Below are 16,084 nucleotides of genomic sequence, written 5' to 3'. Positions count from 1 at the left end.
TAGGTGGAAGGGAAGCAAGGTCAGGAGCACTAAAGGCAGATTTAAGCTGTTCTATTATGGTGGAGCAGGGGCAATCTTGAAGGAAATGTATATGACGGTGCTGTGGGGGTGAAGAGAATGCCAGACAGGATCACAAGTGTGAAGCTTGAAATATTCAGTTCCCTTTCAATTCAATTTTATTTATACAAATCACAACACCAGTCTCCTCAAGGCACTTTATATTGTAAGGTAAACCCTACAATAACACATACAGAGAAAAACCCAACAATCATATGACCCCCTATGAGCAAGCACTTTGGCGACAGTGGGAAGGGAAAACTCCCTTTTAATAGAAGGGGGGATGTTGAATGCTGTCAGTGAATATGATGTCATGGATGTCAGCAGAGAAAGACTGTTGATTAAAGTAGACTTCAATTGACATAAAAGCAAAGGGACCATAGGTGATGAGGAGGTGATGAGGAGGTTATGAGAAGGTAGGTTAGGTATGGTGTCAAATAGAGAAAGGCAGAAAAGCACAAATGGTGGTGGATTTTGAAAAAGGATGGAAATGGCTGTAGCAAATATCCGCTTCAAGAAGAGGGAGGAACACTGAGTGACATAAAAGAATGGAGGAAGGTGCGGGCAGGTGGACAGCAGCTTATGCAGAAGGTACCATTTAAAGACACAGGAGACTGTGAGATGGTGTCAGGGGAGAATGTAGCAAAACAGCACTGGATAACAGTCTGTAGGATTACTTTGGAAATCAAAAAGAGGAAGTGAGTGAAGACAGAGGCTGAAGAAGGAAGAAGGAAAATGGCTGCACAGAGTTTGGGGGGAGTTGACACAGGCTTTAAGTGGTAGTTAAGGGTTACAAGAAGAGTGTGAAAGTACAGCTGTAGTGCTGAGAGAAACTTCCAGAAAGGTATCTGATGTATCCTCTGGACAGAGGCTTGCTCTGGAAATAAGAGAGGGACTGAAATTCAGCAGAAATAAAGCATAATACATGTGTACAAATGAGTGGGAGGCAGATGAAACAGTGAAGTAACAGTGAAGCTGTGAGGAATAAACACCTGAGATCAACCATCCAAAGCAATGGACAGAGCACAAGAGAGATGTAGAAGAGAGTGGAGGCAGTGTGGAGCAGCTGTGACAGAATGATGGCAGCAAGAAAGGGAAGGTTTTCAAGACAAGTGAGCGAGGCCTGCTATGACATATGGTTTGGACACAGTGACAATGACCAAAAGATGGGATGCCGAGCTGAAGATGTTAAGATTTTCACTGGCAGTGACTAGATTGGACAAGGTTAGAAATGAGAACATCAGAGGCACCACTCAGGGTTAACCGAGTGAGTCAAATGAGTTTTCTACATGTGCAGAGGAGGGATAGTGGATATACTACTCAAGCAATGTTGAAGACAGAGCTACCAGTCAGAGGAAGAAGAGGAAGACCAAGAGAAGACTCATGGATGTAGTGAAGAAGGGGATGCTAGGGATAAGGTGGGACAAAGGTAGACGATCTGCTGTGACTACCTATAAAGGGAGCACCCAAAAGGAGAAGAAAAACTACAATCTATGATGAATGCCAGCTAGAGATCACCAGTGGGTAAAATTTTTCAATGCTATACTGTCTTAATTTTAAAATTCCCAATGGATGAGAGCATGGAAATGACTGTGGTGGAACATATCTGAAGTACTTTTTGTTTATTTAAATATTTCTACGCTACACTAATATTTTAGTTTGTACTCTATAACTTTTATCTAAAACCTTTAGCTAGTTATAATTTTGAAGTTACTGAAAGGTGATAAATTATCCTGTATTTATATGGATGAAGTAGCATCCAGGATATTCAAATAATCTCTCACTGCAGCAATAAAGTGACATTTTTTAATCAGTGATTATGCTACGATCCTCATACTCAGTAATTTTAATTTATATATAATGTCTGTACTTTACATAAATGACGTAAATACTTCCACTGTATGAAGGCACAGGACGGCAAATGAGGTTAAAACTCAGACGCTGACTTCTACGCTGTATTTACTGCCTGCCTCACAGAGTAGGACACCTGCACTAAATATGGTTATGGAAGTATAATTTTGTGAGCAGAAGATTTTTTTTAAAAACTTGTTTTAGAGCAACTTCTGATTTGAGCTCCCAATGAACAGCTAAATTAGAAGTTATTTTTTTATAAGTATCAGCTGAACTAACTGTCCAAATAGAGAGGCTTGCTTCTAGAAGGACTATGAATCCACACTGCCACACTGTATCCGAAGAGAAGCAGCTCTCCATCCTTCAGAGACTCGCTCCACCTTCTGGTTTGATATTTGTGGAGTGGGAGTCGCACAGCAGCGGGATAATGAGCCCCAAACACACATCAAAGCCTTGAAGAACTACCTAAAAAACCAAAGTAGGCGTCCCAGCAAACATGAATTTTCCTGCAATCACATGATCTCAACCTCACTGAACATTTATGAAGACCGAGGAAGTTTTTCATGAGATCACCCTGGAGCAGCGTGGGTAAACACCAGCTTCAACAAATGCTTTTTTGCATTTAAGTAACCAAAACTAACACGAACTAGCATAACATCACATCACTCCAGAGCTTCAGTTGCTAATTCAACAGTATCAGAAAACTGTGACTTAAACAGCAAACAAACATCAGCTCACACCAAACTGTCAGAGAGTCAAACTGTCTGCAGAAGGCTGTTTATCTGAAATGTACTGTGTGGTACAGGTTAAAATCATAGCAAGGGCCTCACAAGTACAGAACTACCCAGTGTGTGTGTGTGTGTGTATTCCTTTTTGCAAGCACTAGCTTGAGTTTTACAGCTTGGAAAAAGAGAGATCCTGTCTTTTGGTGCTTGAAAGCTTTCTTTTATGGCTCAGAATGAGGTGAATGAGGTCCAGGTTAAGTTCAGGGGTAAAGCTCGGGGTCCTCACAGAGATAGACTTGGAGCCTTGTGTGTGTGTGTGTGTGTGTGTGTGTGTGTTTGCACAAGCTATAAGTCACCCTCTCATGCAAACTTGTGACTCATGAAGCAGCAATAAAAACCTCTTTCTTTCAGTTTTTTCTCTCTTTGGTAGACTGACTGCCTCTTCAGAGTCTCTTGACTTTAAATCTTCCACATGTATAATAACACATTATAATTAAACACACACCGGGAGTGATAGAATAGAATAGAATAGAATAGAATTATAGGGTTAATCATAGAATTGCATGTCTTTCCCCGAAACTTTTAATACATTTTCTTTACCAAAAAACTTCAGAAAAAACGTCCCAAGCTTCAGAGGAGCTTCCCCTCACCTCGAACCCCGCTGACATCCATCACCTGCCTGCATCGGACTGCAGCTCCTCCCAACGAGCCGAAAACAAACCCTCTTTTTAAAAAAACAAACAAAAGAACAAACAAAAACAGCAGTCGGATCAGCTGCTTCAGTGAGTTTTGCTCTTCCAGTGAGTGAAAACAAAAGTTTCTTCTTAAAATAAATGAAAGTCCAGCTTCAGTGCGAAGATTTGTGCCGGAAAACAACCTGAGAGCGATAAATCCTTCCTTTTTCTGTACAGCCGAGTCTGAGCAGCGCCTTCCTTCGAACCTCGCCTTCACAATAAAAGCATGGGTTGACTTTGAAGATAAAATGAGATATTACAACAATGAGTACATTAACATATTAAATGTGTTTTAGAATGCATTGAGGAAAAATTAAAAAACAGAGACTATCAAGAACAAATAGTTTAACATAGGGTTGTATTATGCATTTCCAGATCGGGCTTATTTTTATTCTACAATAGCTTTGCATGATTCAGTCAAAAAAGGCTCTGCTCCTTGGTTGCAGCACCACAAATCCTCTCAAACAAGCTGTATTAGTTCCTCCACCTTTACAACAATTTTCTCCTGACTGGATGATACTCACTCATCCACAAAGATGACCATATTATATCTGCTCTCTATGACCTCATACATATCCAAAAGTTCAAACTAAACGTGGGCAGAATAATCTAAATGTTTATATTATCGATAGCAAAGTTGGTATTGTTATCAGACTGATATTAGTGCAATAGAATTGATACTTTTGTTTCCTCCAAGCTTTCAGTATGTAGCCTACTGAATTGTCAAATATTTTTTTAATTGCCAGGGTTTAAGCTTTTATTCTGAAAATAAAATCAGGCTGTTTGTAGAACATCTGAGTTTTAGTAGCTTCTGTTTATTTAAGCCTTGATGCCTCACAGCTCACAAACTATAGAGCTGTCCAGTGGGCTTTATATCAGGGAAGAGTGTTCGTTTCACCACAAGAAACTAAAACCTGTTAGTCAGCTTGAAGCATGTCACAGAGTACGATCAGCCATAAAGGATATTTTGATCCAAATTATACTTTGCTACAATAAAAGCTTGCTCATATCCAAATCATCCCCAGCAGGAAGTCATGAAAAGAAAGGAAATAGAAATAACTTTTTTTAATATGGATTTTTTATTTTCTATATAAAAGGTACTATAAAACAGTACAATTTCTAAAAACAAGTAGCTTACTAAAATAAAAGTCTAACTATACAAAATCATATCAGACATTTCCAGAGAAAAATAAAAGTTATATTTACAAGTAGGAAATGTTACATCGTCCCTTCCAGCCAACTCAAACCTGCAGATGAACCAGAAATCCTCACTCACGCATTCAGCAGCAACTCACTCTCTTGAGCTAGAAAACAATTTTTAAAAAGAAAAACTCAAAAAGCAAAATACTTTGTTCACGTAAATGATAGTCTTCCATCATTGTATATCACGTTAGCCAGGTGTACTAACATTTATGTCACTTCTTTAAACAAAATATTTGATTTTATGATCCGATAATAGTGGTCATGTTACTTTGTTACACCAACAATAAATCTTTGTCAACAAATATAAGGCATGAGTATGTTGGAAGAATTATAAAGCAAGATGTGCTTTTAAAGACGGTTTCTCTTTATAATGCAAATGTCTTTCAAGAAACAAGTGGGCACATTTAAATAAAAAAGGCACCTCTTAAACAAGCTTCATCTGATTCTTTATCTTATAGTATAAGTTTTTCAGTATTTGGTCTCAAATCATGATAATACAAAATAATATTACATCAAAACAGTCCCCCCTTTTTTGTATTTTTGCATAATGCAAGAACTAAAAGTGCAAAGGACCTTTTTTCACTCTAAGTAAAGCACAAGAGGAACCTTTTGAGTAATGCAATCGCCATGATAAAATAGGAATAGTAAACATTACCTATGTAAGCCAGAGATTACTAAAAATGAAAGACAGTAGACAAATAAAGCATCTGTTAAGTCCAGCTTGTATGTGGCAGAAGAAATGTGAAATCTTTACTAGATTTTCCTCTCGACTTGATACACTGATAAGCAAAACAGAGAGAAAACAAAGAGACTGAAACTGAGTTACAAGAATCACCACAACCAAAGCAGATCTTAGGTGTTTTGGTTTACTTGATAACATGTTTGGTCAGAGAATAGGGAAGATTTGTTTGGTTATCTGCAGCAATAACAGCTGTGGTAACTGGAAAAGCCCAGAATTGGTGCTTCCCCCTAGAAAGTCTATATCTGTCCCCTTTCTAATGCCATCGCTGTTATGAAAAAAGTCACACAACAAACATACGGCTCCAACCACCGTGTTCTCCATTATGTAATTGTGATAGCTGTTGCTATGACAGCAGCCAGGTGGGTCAAACTTCATGCTAGCATTTTTACCGAAGGTGTGCATGCAAACAGAAAAAGAAAAAAAAGTGTGTCCTTGATGGTATGCACTTCTGTGGAGCAGTTACTCTGAGGGAGTTTCCCAGAAGTGTTTGATCCAAAAGTGCTGACTGATGTCTTTAAGGTGTTTATACATTCAGCAGCTTTAAGTAAGAACTGCTTTGACAGTCCTGGGCATCGGGTTCTGCTTTATCTTGCATTTTCACATCAAAACAGTACTGGAACAGCTGGTTTGTTACAGCATCACGTTTTGGAACCTGACATCAAGTCATACATTTCTATCTGCCAATCAGGACACTGTGGCCTGAGGCCATCTTTGGTTTGAAATGGTCACCTCTGCCAACATCTGGAGTTCCAGTCCTTCAAAAATCCTCCAGTGGACAAAAAAAAACGAAAAAAACCCCCTGCAATTAACAAAGTTTTCTTGTAATCAGTGATTAGCACAATTACCAGGAAATACTGCTCTAGAACACAGTGGCTACTATAGCAATCACAGTCATTACTGTTCTAGAACACAGTGGTACCACAGTTACAAAAGAATACTGTTATAGAATTCAGTGGTTCCATAGTTATCATAGCTATTTATCAACATTCTAGAATTCAAAGGTTACCATGGTCACTATGGTCAAGTGTTTTACAACATAGTGGCTACCATAGTTACCATGGAATAGTGTTCTAGAACTCAGTGGTTAACATAGTTATGACAGATCAGTATTCCAGAACTCAGTTTTTGTTCACCCACTCAGTTCTTCCAGCTTCGCCTTCTTCACAAAGGCAACTTTTTGGTCCAAGTTGGCACATTGATTTACAAGATGACATCACCGGGCTAGCCTTCTTTTATTGGCTGAAGGCATACCCCTACAACGATGCCACAGGTGTGAGAACAGCGTCATTTTGCTCGAGGTGATGATGGTGGTGCAGCTCAGCTTTGCACACCGTGGCGGCGCTGCAGCTGAGCGATGTGGCACCGGGTGCCTCTTCATCACCTGAAAGACATATAGCCAAGTGTGAGCACCATGATTACCTTCAGTCTTTAAGAATCATTTACCTTTGTGCAAAAGTCACATGAGGACATAAGTCAGGGGAATTTGGCACATGCATGTTATTGAAAATGTTGCTTTTTCTACAGAACAAACAGCAAAGTTCGATTTTATAAAACATCTGTTGAGGTTGAGGCCTTACTCAAACCATAGAAAGATGATTCACTCTCAGCCAGGGAGGAGGAGTCTGCCTGGTCATGTGACAGTCCGTCCATTAAGGGAATAGAAATCTCTGACGAAGGAACAGATGAATCATAGATGCCTGAATCACGAGGAGGGGGGACCTCTGGAACAGTGGGGCGGCCTTCATCAGCCTGTCCCTGACCAGGGGAAATGCCATCCTGGAGGATGGAAGGACCAGAGGAGGACAAGGAGGAGGAAGAGTCTTCGGATAACAGTCCAGATATTCCAGAAGCAGACCTGTAACAGATAAAAAGCATCTGCAGTCAGAATAATAACAACAACAACAATAATAATAATAATAATAATAATAATAATAATAATAGTAGTTCTATGTTACCTGCTGTTATATCAGTGAAATTAAAAGAAAACAAAAATGAGGTGTAACACACTTTCCTTTACCTTGAATTGGGATCTAGCATGAACAGAGAAGAGTGTGGTAGGTCTGGACTGGGACAGACACCAGGACTGGGACAGGGGTCAGGGGTGGAACTGGGACTCGGGCCAAGGTAGGGATCAGGGCTGGAACCATGGGCCAGCTGGAGTACGTTCCTCCCCATCATGCCCTCCCCACTCTCCAGCGATGGCATTCGCACCACCACCTCATTCAGCACCAAGCCAGAGTCAAACCTCTGCTCAGCCTGAGATGACAAGGAGCAGGAAGGTTTGGGCGGAAGGCTCGGAGCCTGGACAGCAGCGAGAGACGGATGTTTGGAGGAGGAATCAAGAGAGGTAGAGGATGCTCCTGCAGGAACGAGCTGCTTTTCGAACCAGTCGAGGTTCTGGCTGATGTGCTGGTGCATATTGCAGATGGAAACGTAGAGCGAGCGCCCGGACTTGCTTCTGAAATAGTTCCTCCGGGAAATGTTAAGAGGCTGCTGCTCACGATCAGTCAGACTGGAATGACTCGAATGGAACCGACTGAAGAGCTGAGGCAGCTGGTCCATCAGCTTGAACCTAAACAGGAAATTAAATTATTTATCAGGCTGCAAGTATTTATCATTGTCATTAAAGTTTGTATTTCATGGTTCCTGTCTTTACCTGGTAGCCAGACTCAGCATGGTGGGGATGTCGCTTTCTGTAGAATAGTCAAAGTAAACTGCCATGTATCGGTTCATCTCCTGTGCCCCGCTGTCTTCGCTTTGCTTTGCCTGCCGCAGCTTCTCAGCAATCATGGCAACCGCCACAATGAACAGGTCCCCACCAACCGCAGTAATCGAAGAGCTGCTGCCATTACTACGGCGGCTCACTGGCGTCTTCCCTCGACGGCTCTTCTTTTCCACATAATAGCTGCAAAAAAACAACAGTTATGACAAAAGGAGTTGAAAAAATATGGTAAGGAAAAGAATAAAGGTACATTTTTAGTTGACTCCTTACTTAACATTTTTTGTATTTTAGAAACCTGCAATGTTCTTGAAGAGGAAAAGGCACATGGGTATGGCAAGAAGACAAGAGAGACCAAAGGAAAGATGGAAACAAGTGAACACACAATGAAGAAAACATGACACCTCTAAAAAGAGGTGGGACAAAGGGGTGACACACTCGTCAATTAGGTTTAGAAACCTGTGAGCCTACCATAAATTAAATCATATATGCATCAGCATCTTTAACACATTTTGTGTTTTAATTCAACAATTTTAAAAGATTTTACTATAAAGTAACTACTGAACCCCTGACTTATTTGTTAGTTCAAATTCTGATGTTTACTTTTGATAAAAAGTGTTAGAGGCATCTAGTGGCCATTTGAGGAACTGCAGCTGAAGGAAATTTCAGCGCCTCAACTGTAATATTCACAAAAAAACACAATTAAATAGGAAGAAAACATTCACTCTCAGCCAGGGAGGCGAAGTCTCCCTGGCTAAATTTAAAAAAGAAGAATGAGACGTCAGAAACAAAGACTAATTAAAATTATACTGTACACTCATAAAAATTAAGCATAAAAAATAAATAAAACCAAATCAAACTAATGAAATCTAAATTCTAATAAAGGTGATTGTCTGCTTATTTTTCTATAGAAACAGGAGGGTAAGGTGAGTACCGCAGGCCTTTGGAACAGACGGTGATGATGAAGTTTGCTTCATCCAGCTGTCTGCTGAGCCATGACATCTGACCCTCTTTGCACATCTCCAGGTGTTCCCACAGGTCCAACACAACCTGAACATGAGTGAAAATAATCAGTTTGATTTTTTTCATGTTTTCTATATATTTTTCCTCCAAGTCTTTTAGTGGTCCTCAGTTTCTTCTTCATGATCGTCTCACCTCACAGCAGCAGAAGTCCTGCAGGAAGAAGGCGAAGCTCTGGATGACACTGGTGTGTTTGGGACAGTCTCTGTTCGAGTAGCAGATGAAGACTTTGGGGCGGGGCCACGGCCGCTCAGTGGTCAGTGCTGCGCTGTGATTGGACGACTCGCTGCTCTCCTCATCCAGCTGACTGTAGATGTTTTCTAAAGGAGGGAAGAGAGGATTGTTTTAAAATGCAGCCATAAAAGTATGGTGACAGAAATTCGGCAACTGCATTTGAATGACAAATGACAAAAACATTAAGATAACGGGGATGTCGTGCAGTCACATTGATTGATTGACTGATCATTTATTCCGAGCATGAATACAGCTAATACTGTCTTCTAGTACAACAAGTGCTCGAAAAGGAGTGGAAAGAAGTAACACTTATATATTCTCACCCTTTTGTAATGCAAAGGTTTACAAGGGTAATTGCTTTATACTGTGTACACCTCTCAAGATAGTAAATCTGGGGCCAGTTGCTGTCTAAAGGAAAGAAAGTAATTTACACAGCAGATGATCACTATCACTAATCATTACTAACAACGTTAAAATGGGAAGAAACTGAGCCCCTTAAAATATAAATCATGGTTCCCCTCACCTTGCTGCTTCTTGCGACACATGACTGTGAAGAGGGTGGCAAATGCTGACATGACAACCAGCGGCACCGTGATGGCCATGGCACGGATAGGTCCCGCCCAGGGGGAGTGGACTGGAGGATGGAAACAAACATACCCATTTGTGAGGCAATTAGATCAGACTGTTATTTCAGTATTTCTTTCCCACAAAAAAATGATAGTAGTGGGCAGGGCAGAGTCAACGACTGAGCTAACTAGGTCTGAACTGAAGTTGATGTTTCATTGTGTGCACACAATGAGAACTGATTCCTGGAGTAATCCTGACTCGTTTCTAGATCCAGTGGATACATAATCTCTCCAGTGGGTTCTGGATCTATGTTGGGGTTTCGTCTTAGTTGAGCGTGCCAGGAAACTTCTACAGGGAGGCTACCAGGAGGCATCCTAATGTCCAACAGACTTTTTTCAACTCGCGGGAGAAGCAGGATGCTGAACTTTATTTTACTAAAATTCACCTTGGACCCCTTTGTTGTGTAGAATCTATTTTGGTTTGTAGTTACACCTCCAGCCACTAGGTGGTGCTAATTTTTTTTATTATAAGTTAAAGAAATCAGAAAAGTCAAAGATCCTTAATGAGCTGACAAATTAGTGAAGAGACAAACTCCTTTCTGGCTGCCAACATGCCATTATATTTTATTGTAGTCTATTGCCTCAATGTGGACAATGCCTTGTGCTCAGCATGTGGTAAGATGATATACAGAGTCATGGACAGACCAGAGCATTCACTGAAAACATGTCATTAATGTCTCACTATGACAGCCCCTCAGTGGCTTTAAAAAAATAGATTAAGACTGTCAGTAAATCAGGAACAGCAGTGTTGCACAGGTGGGCTGTTCACAGTGGATTCAGCTCAATTATTTTTAGTGCAGTCATTGTAGGAATATTTACTTAATGGTGTATTTTTAAATCAAACTAAAGACCCAACAATACTAAAGATGAAATGGTGTCTGTGGCTGTCTTTTATATACAGCGTACTGTGTGGTTGTGCGCATCTCACCCTGGCTGACGTGGTGCTGAGTGTGCATCCTGGTGGTGTTGCTGTCATCTTTCAACTGAGGAAGAGAAGAGAAGAGAAGATTGTACTGTTTAAAACTGATCATTTTTGGTCTATAAATCATCTTCGGTGAGGACTAGGCTCCAGCAGAAACCAGTTTAACCAGCTGTGAATGCTCTAAATGGAGCTCAGCTCTGTGCTACATTCATGTACCTCTATAGTGTAGGTCCCTGGAGTGACGTCCTGGAGGATACATGTCGTTCTGGGCTGATTCACATCCTGGAAACGGTAAAACACAACACTTTAGTTTTCAATAAAGACTAACATCTGCAATTAAATTTTAGCTTCCAGATTCAATCCCAAACTCCTGACAACGCATACACTTTAACAAAAGCCTGCTCAGGAGGAGAGGAGGTACAACTGAAGGCCAAAGAAGTTTTAAAAATGTTTTCAAAGCACATGAGAAACAGTATATTCATCAGTTTATTGTACAAGTATTAAACAGTGGTGTCGGTATCAGTGGGGAGTTGGTGCCGCCTTGATATCAACCCTGATATAGTGACGGGACAGGTGTGCCTTTTTTCATTCTTCACAAAACTGCTTCTTTCAGTCCTCACAACCCCTTAAAGGACAGAAACTGTGTGTGTGTGTGTGTGTGTGTGTGTGTGTGTGTGTGTGTGTATCTCCTGATGGTGTTGATACTGCAAAGACAGACAAAAGAAAAGAGCTGCTGGAGCGAGATCAAGGAGGATGCAGTTAGGACGAGGCTGGAACAAAAGCTTTTCACGCCACCTTCCAGTCCGGACATGATCAGGTAGAAACTCTGGATGTGGTTGGATGAGATTTAGGGGCGAATTATAGGCTTCCACATCAAATTCATCGCAAATAAAATGTGTTTACAGCTGCTCCACAGTGGCCACACGTGAAGGCGAAGTGAAAATATGACCATTATATAGAGCTGGGAAGGGGGAGGGACAACACACATTTTCACAGAAAATACTAGAAGAAACTATGAGAATAGTTTGGAGAATCAGAGAAATCACATGTTTGTAACAGACTGCTAACTTGCTATTTCAGGGTGAATCTGCCACAAGAGCCCAAGTTTTAGAGCATCACACACTCTACCACGAACCCCTCAACTGTAAAGCACCAAGCGAAGCAAAATAAGGTCCAATGATGCCTATGTCTATTAGATTCAGATAGGACTCCAATGGCCAGCAATCTCAAATGTTCTTTTCAGGCAAGTCCAAACAAATGTATTTATTGAAAGGAAAGAGTTCAATAAAAACACGTCTTTACAGGGTTTCAGCAGCGACCAACAAAAGCATTTCAGTTCTTTTTGTGGTGGCAAACAAAAAAAAAGGACAGAGTAAACCCTCTTCTGTAATCTAAATAAATACATCTCTGGAAACAACAGCATTCACTTTTTACCCACAAGCTGATCTGCTTCCCAAAACAAAGAAGAAAAAACATTCTTTGGTAATTTTCCATACAGTTTAATTCAGCTTTTTCCCTCAAACAATTAAACCCTCTTTCCAAACAAAACTTAAGAGCTTTCATGACAAAATCTCTGGTGGTCTACAGGTACTCAATAGGCACCAATATAACCTCTTCCAGTTTAACTATCATAGAAAGAGTCCACCCAAGCTTATCTTCATATTTTTACATGCTGTACTGACTTTTTTTTTTGAAAAATTTAAAACTTACTGTTCATTGATAGAGCCCAAATTTTAATAACGTGTATGTAATAAGTCCACAGTAACCAAATACATTACTAAAAGTGAAATAATTGGGGTTTTTTTTACACATTTTTCTAGATACAGAGTTGTCATGGGTGTGTCCCTCAAAACTGTAAACAGGAAATTTAGCTTGAGTGTGTTCATAAATTTTTGTGATGCACTCATTTTTATAAACTGTATTAAAAATAAAATAAAATGCATATGCAGTTTGAAGAAACATGGCATGTACAGCAAAATTAACTATTTCCAGTAGTGCACTCAAAGTTCTACGTGTTCAGCTTATATAAAGTTAAACAGTTTTCAGCAGCCACAGTGGATCTGTGATAGGCCTTGGAGAAAAAAAAAAATACTACAGCTGCTCGGAAAATGACATCATTTCTCCGCTGTTGCTGAAAACCACGTGGTAGTTCACGGTGACAACGTGATGATGTATATTCCAAGTGTTGTTAACAGCTGGTCAGATTGATAGAGTACCAAAGGAAACAGCGCTCTGGGACAGCTGATCTCGTGATATTTATGCAGAAAGACTTATTGATATAATTTATTTGGTCTAGATATGCAAATGGTGATTGCAAAGGGTTAAATATGATACCAGTTCCTCAGGTTCTGTCATCTCCTGCTACCCAGTACATTTTCATTCGCCTACACAGTCCTTTGGATTTGAATCTGTTTACGGAGATTTATTAGAGTATTTATTACAAAAACTGTCACGTTTTGTCACATTAAAGGTCACTGAAACACCTGCTCGACCATGGCGGGTTTTTAGAAAACTTTTATAAATCTGAACTTAACTGACGATCAATGTCAAAATGTATTAAACACAGCTGATCTTACCGGTTTGCAGCGCTGCAGTTTGGAGGGTCCGTCCGGTCGCAGTTTGTAGTACAGGTAGTAGAAATGGAAACCAAAGGAGGGCGGAGCCTGATCAAAGGCCACATGAAGGCTCAATCCGAGCTGAGACACGTTCAGCGTCTTTGGTGTCCAGACTGCAAACACAAGAAATAAGAACTCTAAACTCCCACGACCTCTTAGATATTGCAATAAAACAAGTACAATAAGAACCTTTCAAAAAATACAGCAACATTTCAGAAATGTAGGAACACATTGTTGTCTTTTTCCGCTTAAGGTCACCGTGGCCTCCCCTATTTCTCACCATTTCACCTACACAGGAAAACTTGAATCGTTTGTGCAAAAACTAATTCACAATAAACTGATCTAAGAGCGAGGCGGGGCTGGGTCCAGCTTTGGCAGTGTAACCAGCTCCCGACTAAGTCGACCTACATGTGGCTCTGGTTATGACGACGACACTGAGGAACTTACATGGTTTGCAGACCAGGTTGTCTGATCCGAGGAGCATTTCGCACGCTGTAGGGAAACAACAAAAAAACAAAACACACAGAGAGATTGTTACAAAGTTTGTTTTATTGTTCTCATTGTATAGCCTCAGTTTTGTCTCAGCTTATTAAAAAAAGGGGATGTTTTGGGAAAACTAGTCTGGCTTGGCACATAGTGAAACACACAACCTCACAGCAACTCCAAAGCTTTATGCATGTTCTGTCTTGTGATCCATTTAAACTCGCTTCCAAGATGGTGCATGCATCTCGGAGCAGTGCAGTAAATCTGTCAGTCTAGCAGCATTTTTGTTTTTAATCCTGCTTCCAGTATTTAATGAACACGTCTCCATCTGACTCCACATGAAAGTAAACACTGTTTTCTTCAGAACGGTAATTTTTAGGTGTCTCAAGAGGTGAGGACACTGACGTCACGTCTCTTCATTGGCTCCCTGTTAAATCCAGGATCAAACTTAAAATTCTTCTCATATACAAGGCCTTGATAATCAGTCCCCATGTTATCTTAATGACCTGATAGTACCATATCACCCCATTAGAGCACTTTGGTCTCAGACTGCAGGCTTACTTGTGGTTCCTAGAGTATTCAAAAGTAGAATAGGAGGCAGTCTCTCCAGGCCCCTCTGTGGAACCAGCTCCCAGTTTGGATTCAGGAGACAGGCACCCTCTCTACTTTTAAGACCAAGCTTAAAAGATTCCTCTTTGATAAAGCTTACAGTTTTAGCTGGATCAGATGACCTTGAATCCTCCCTTAAGTTGTGCTGCAATAGGTCTAGACTGCTGGGGCTTCCCATGAGCCACTGAGTGTTTCTTTTCACATCTATTTTCACTCACTGCATGTTTACACCTCTCTGCATTTAATCATGAGTTATTATTAATCTCCTGGCCTTTTTTATCCTGTCTCCCTCCCCTCAGCCCCAACCAATCACAGCAGTTCTGACGGAGGTTCCTTCCTTTTAAAAAGGAGTTTTTCCTTCCGACTGTTGCAAAGTGCTTGCTTATCTGATTGCTTATCTGTATTATTGTAGGGTCTTCACCTTACAATATAAAATGCCTTAAGCCAACTGTTGTTGTGATTTAGTCTTTATACTTTAACTTTATAAATAAAACTGAATTGAACTGATTTAAATAGAAAAAGAAAAACATAAAAACAAAGCATCTTGTTTTTGTATATGTCGTCACGGGTATTACATACCGGCTGTATATATAAACACTCACATGGTAGAGGCTTGTGCATCCTGAGGTAGCCACACCCTAAATCATACTCTGTCCCTTCGAAGCCTAAATGGGACAATTATATTATAACAAAGAAAACGTAAAACTATGCTCACCTCTAACCAGTTCTGGCAGATGGCTGCCCCTCCCTGACTCTTGTTAAGTCTTTACCTTAAAGTGTAAAGTGCCTCGAGGTGGCTTTTTGTGATTTGGAACAGTAAGATGATGTAAGAGGCGCCTGAAAAGGCTTTTCTAAACAATCAGTGAATCAGTTGATTGGCTAAAAGCTCAGTCCCATACATTTGTGAGGCATGTAGGACTCACAGTTAGTTTTGAGGAAAGACGGAGGGAAGAAACTCTCGTTCATCTGAGATGGAAAGGGAACCACACGAACCATGTAGTCGGTGTCAAAGTTCAAACCGCTGAACGGCTGACTGCTCAGCTTCTGTACACGAAAACATTAACAAACACAAACGTTCAACAGTGAAATTAGAAGGAAATGATGAGCGACAGTCTTCAGAGGAAATGAAGTAAATTGAAATAATACAGTTTAGCAGCAATGGTAAATATCCGAGTTAATAAAGCACAAACATGTTTGCTTCATCCATTCATCGGGAACAGTGCACATTAATTGAGGTCATTGTGCCAACATTTTTTATCTGTGAGCTGCAGGCATGCATTGATTAAAAGCAGTAAAAAAGACTCTAATGAGCATGTATATGTGGACTTATTAAATACAACATCTCAACAGAAGAGTGACTCAGTGAGCCAGCTTGCACTGTGTGGTAATTATTTCAAGGCTTCAGGGCCACAGATGTTTCAAGGATTCAAGTGTTTATCTTTGTCCAGGCAGTCATGTGCGAGTTCATTGTCAGTGTCCTATAATGACGATATTTTGGAAGAATGAAGACTGCAGATTGTGTTCCTGATCTCTTACAGTACATT

General features: G+C 40.4%; 2 protein-coding genes across 3 annotated transcripts in view; both read right to left on the bottom strand.

Moving 5' to 3' along the window:
* arhgef3 (Rho guanine nucleotide exchange factor (GEF) 3) overlaps positions 1-3,660 on the bottom strand; it is a 31,261-nt gene extending 27,601 nt beyond the window's left edge. Inside the window, exon 1 of one of the 2 annotated variants that reach the window (XM_085158644.1) lies at positions 3,284-3,660. In XM_085158644.1, the coding sequence (XP_085014770.1) occupies positions 3,284-3,318 (35 nt within the window). In that variant the 5' untranslated portion in view covers positions 3,319-3,660. The remainder of the gene's footprint in view (positions 1-3,283) is intronic. The other variant, XM_085158643.1, reaches the window with a different exon arrangement.
* A 432-nt stretch (positions 3,661-4,092) lies between these two features.
* il17rd (interleukin 17 receptor D) overlaps positions 4,093-16,084 on the bottom strand; it is a 33,403-nt gene continuing 21,411 nt past the window's right edge. The window contains exons 5-16 of the mRNA XM_085158641.1: positions 15,464-15,584; positions 13,896-13,940; positions 13,410-13,561; positions 11,050-11,115; positions 10,840-10,894; positions 9,809-9,919; positions 9,187-9,371; positions 8,966-9,081; positions 7,969-8,217; positions 7,330-7,884; positions 6,890-7,167; positions 4,093-6,693 (exon numbers count right to left, since the gene is read on the bottom strand). Of these exons, the coding sequence (XP_085014767.1) occupies positions 6,566-6,693; positions 6,890-7,167; positions 7,330-7,884; positions 7,969-8,217; positions 8,966-9,081; positions 9,187-9,371; positions 9,809-9,919; positions 10,840-10,894; positions 11,050-11,115; positions 13,410-13,561; positions 13,896-13,940; positions 15,464-15,584 (2,061 nt within the window). The 3' untranslated portion in view covers positions 4,093-6,565. The remainder of the gene's footprint in view (positions 6,694-6,889; positions 7,168-7,329; positions 7,885-7,968; positions 8,218-8,965; positions 9,082-9,186; positions 9,372-9,808; positions 9,920-10,839; positions 10,895-11,049; positions 11,116-13,409; positions 13,562-13,895; positions 13,941-15,463; positions 15,585-16,084) is intronic.

Source organism: Neolamprologus multifasciatus, chromosome 5 (genome assembly GCF_963576455.1).
Source record: "Neolamprologus multifasciatus chromosome 5, fNeoMul1.2, whole genome shotgun sequence".
Lineage (NCBI taxonomy): Eukaryota > Metazoa > Chordata > Actinopteri > Cichliformes > Cichlidae > Neolamprologus > Neolamprologus multifasciatus.
Note: the sequence above shows the minus strand (reverse complement) of the source record. Positions and strands in the feature narration are given on the sequence as shown.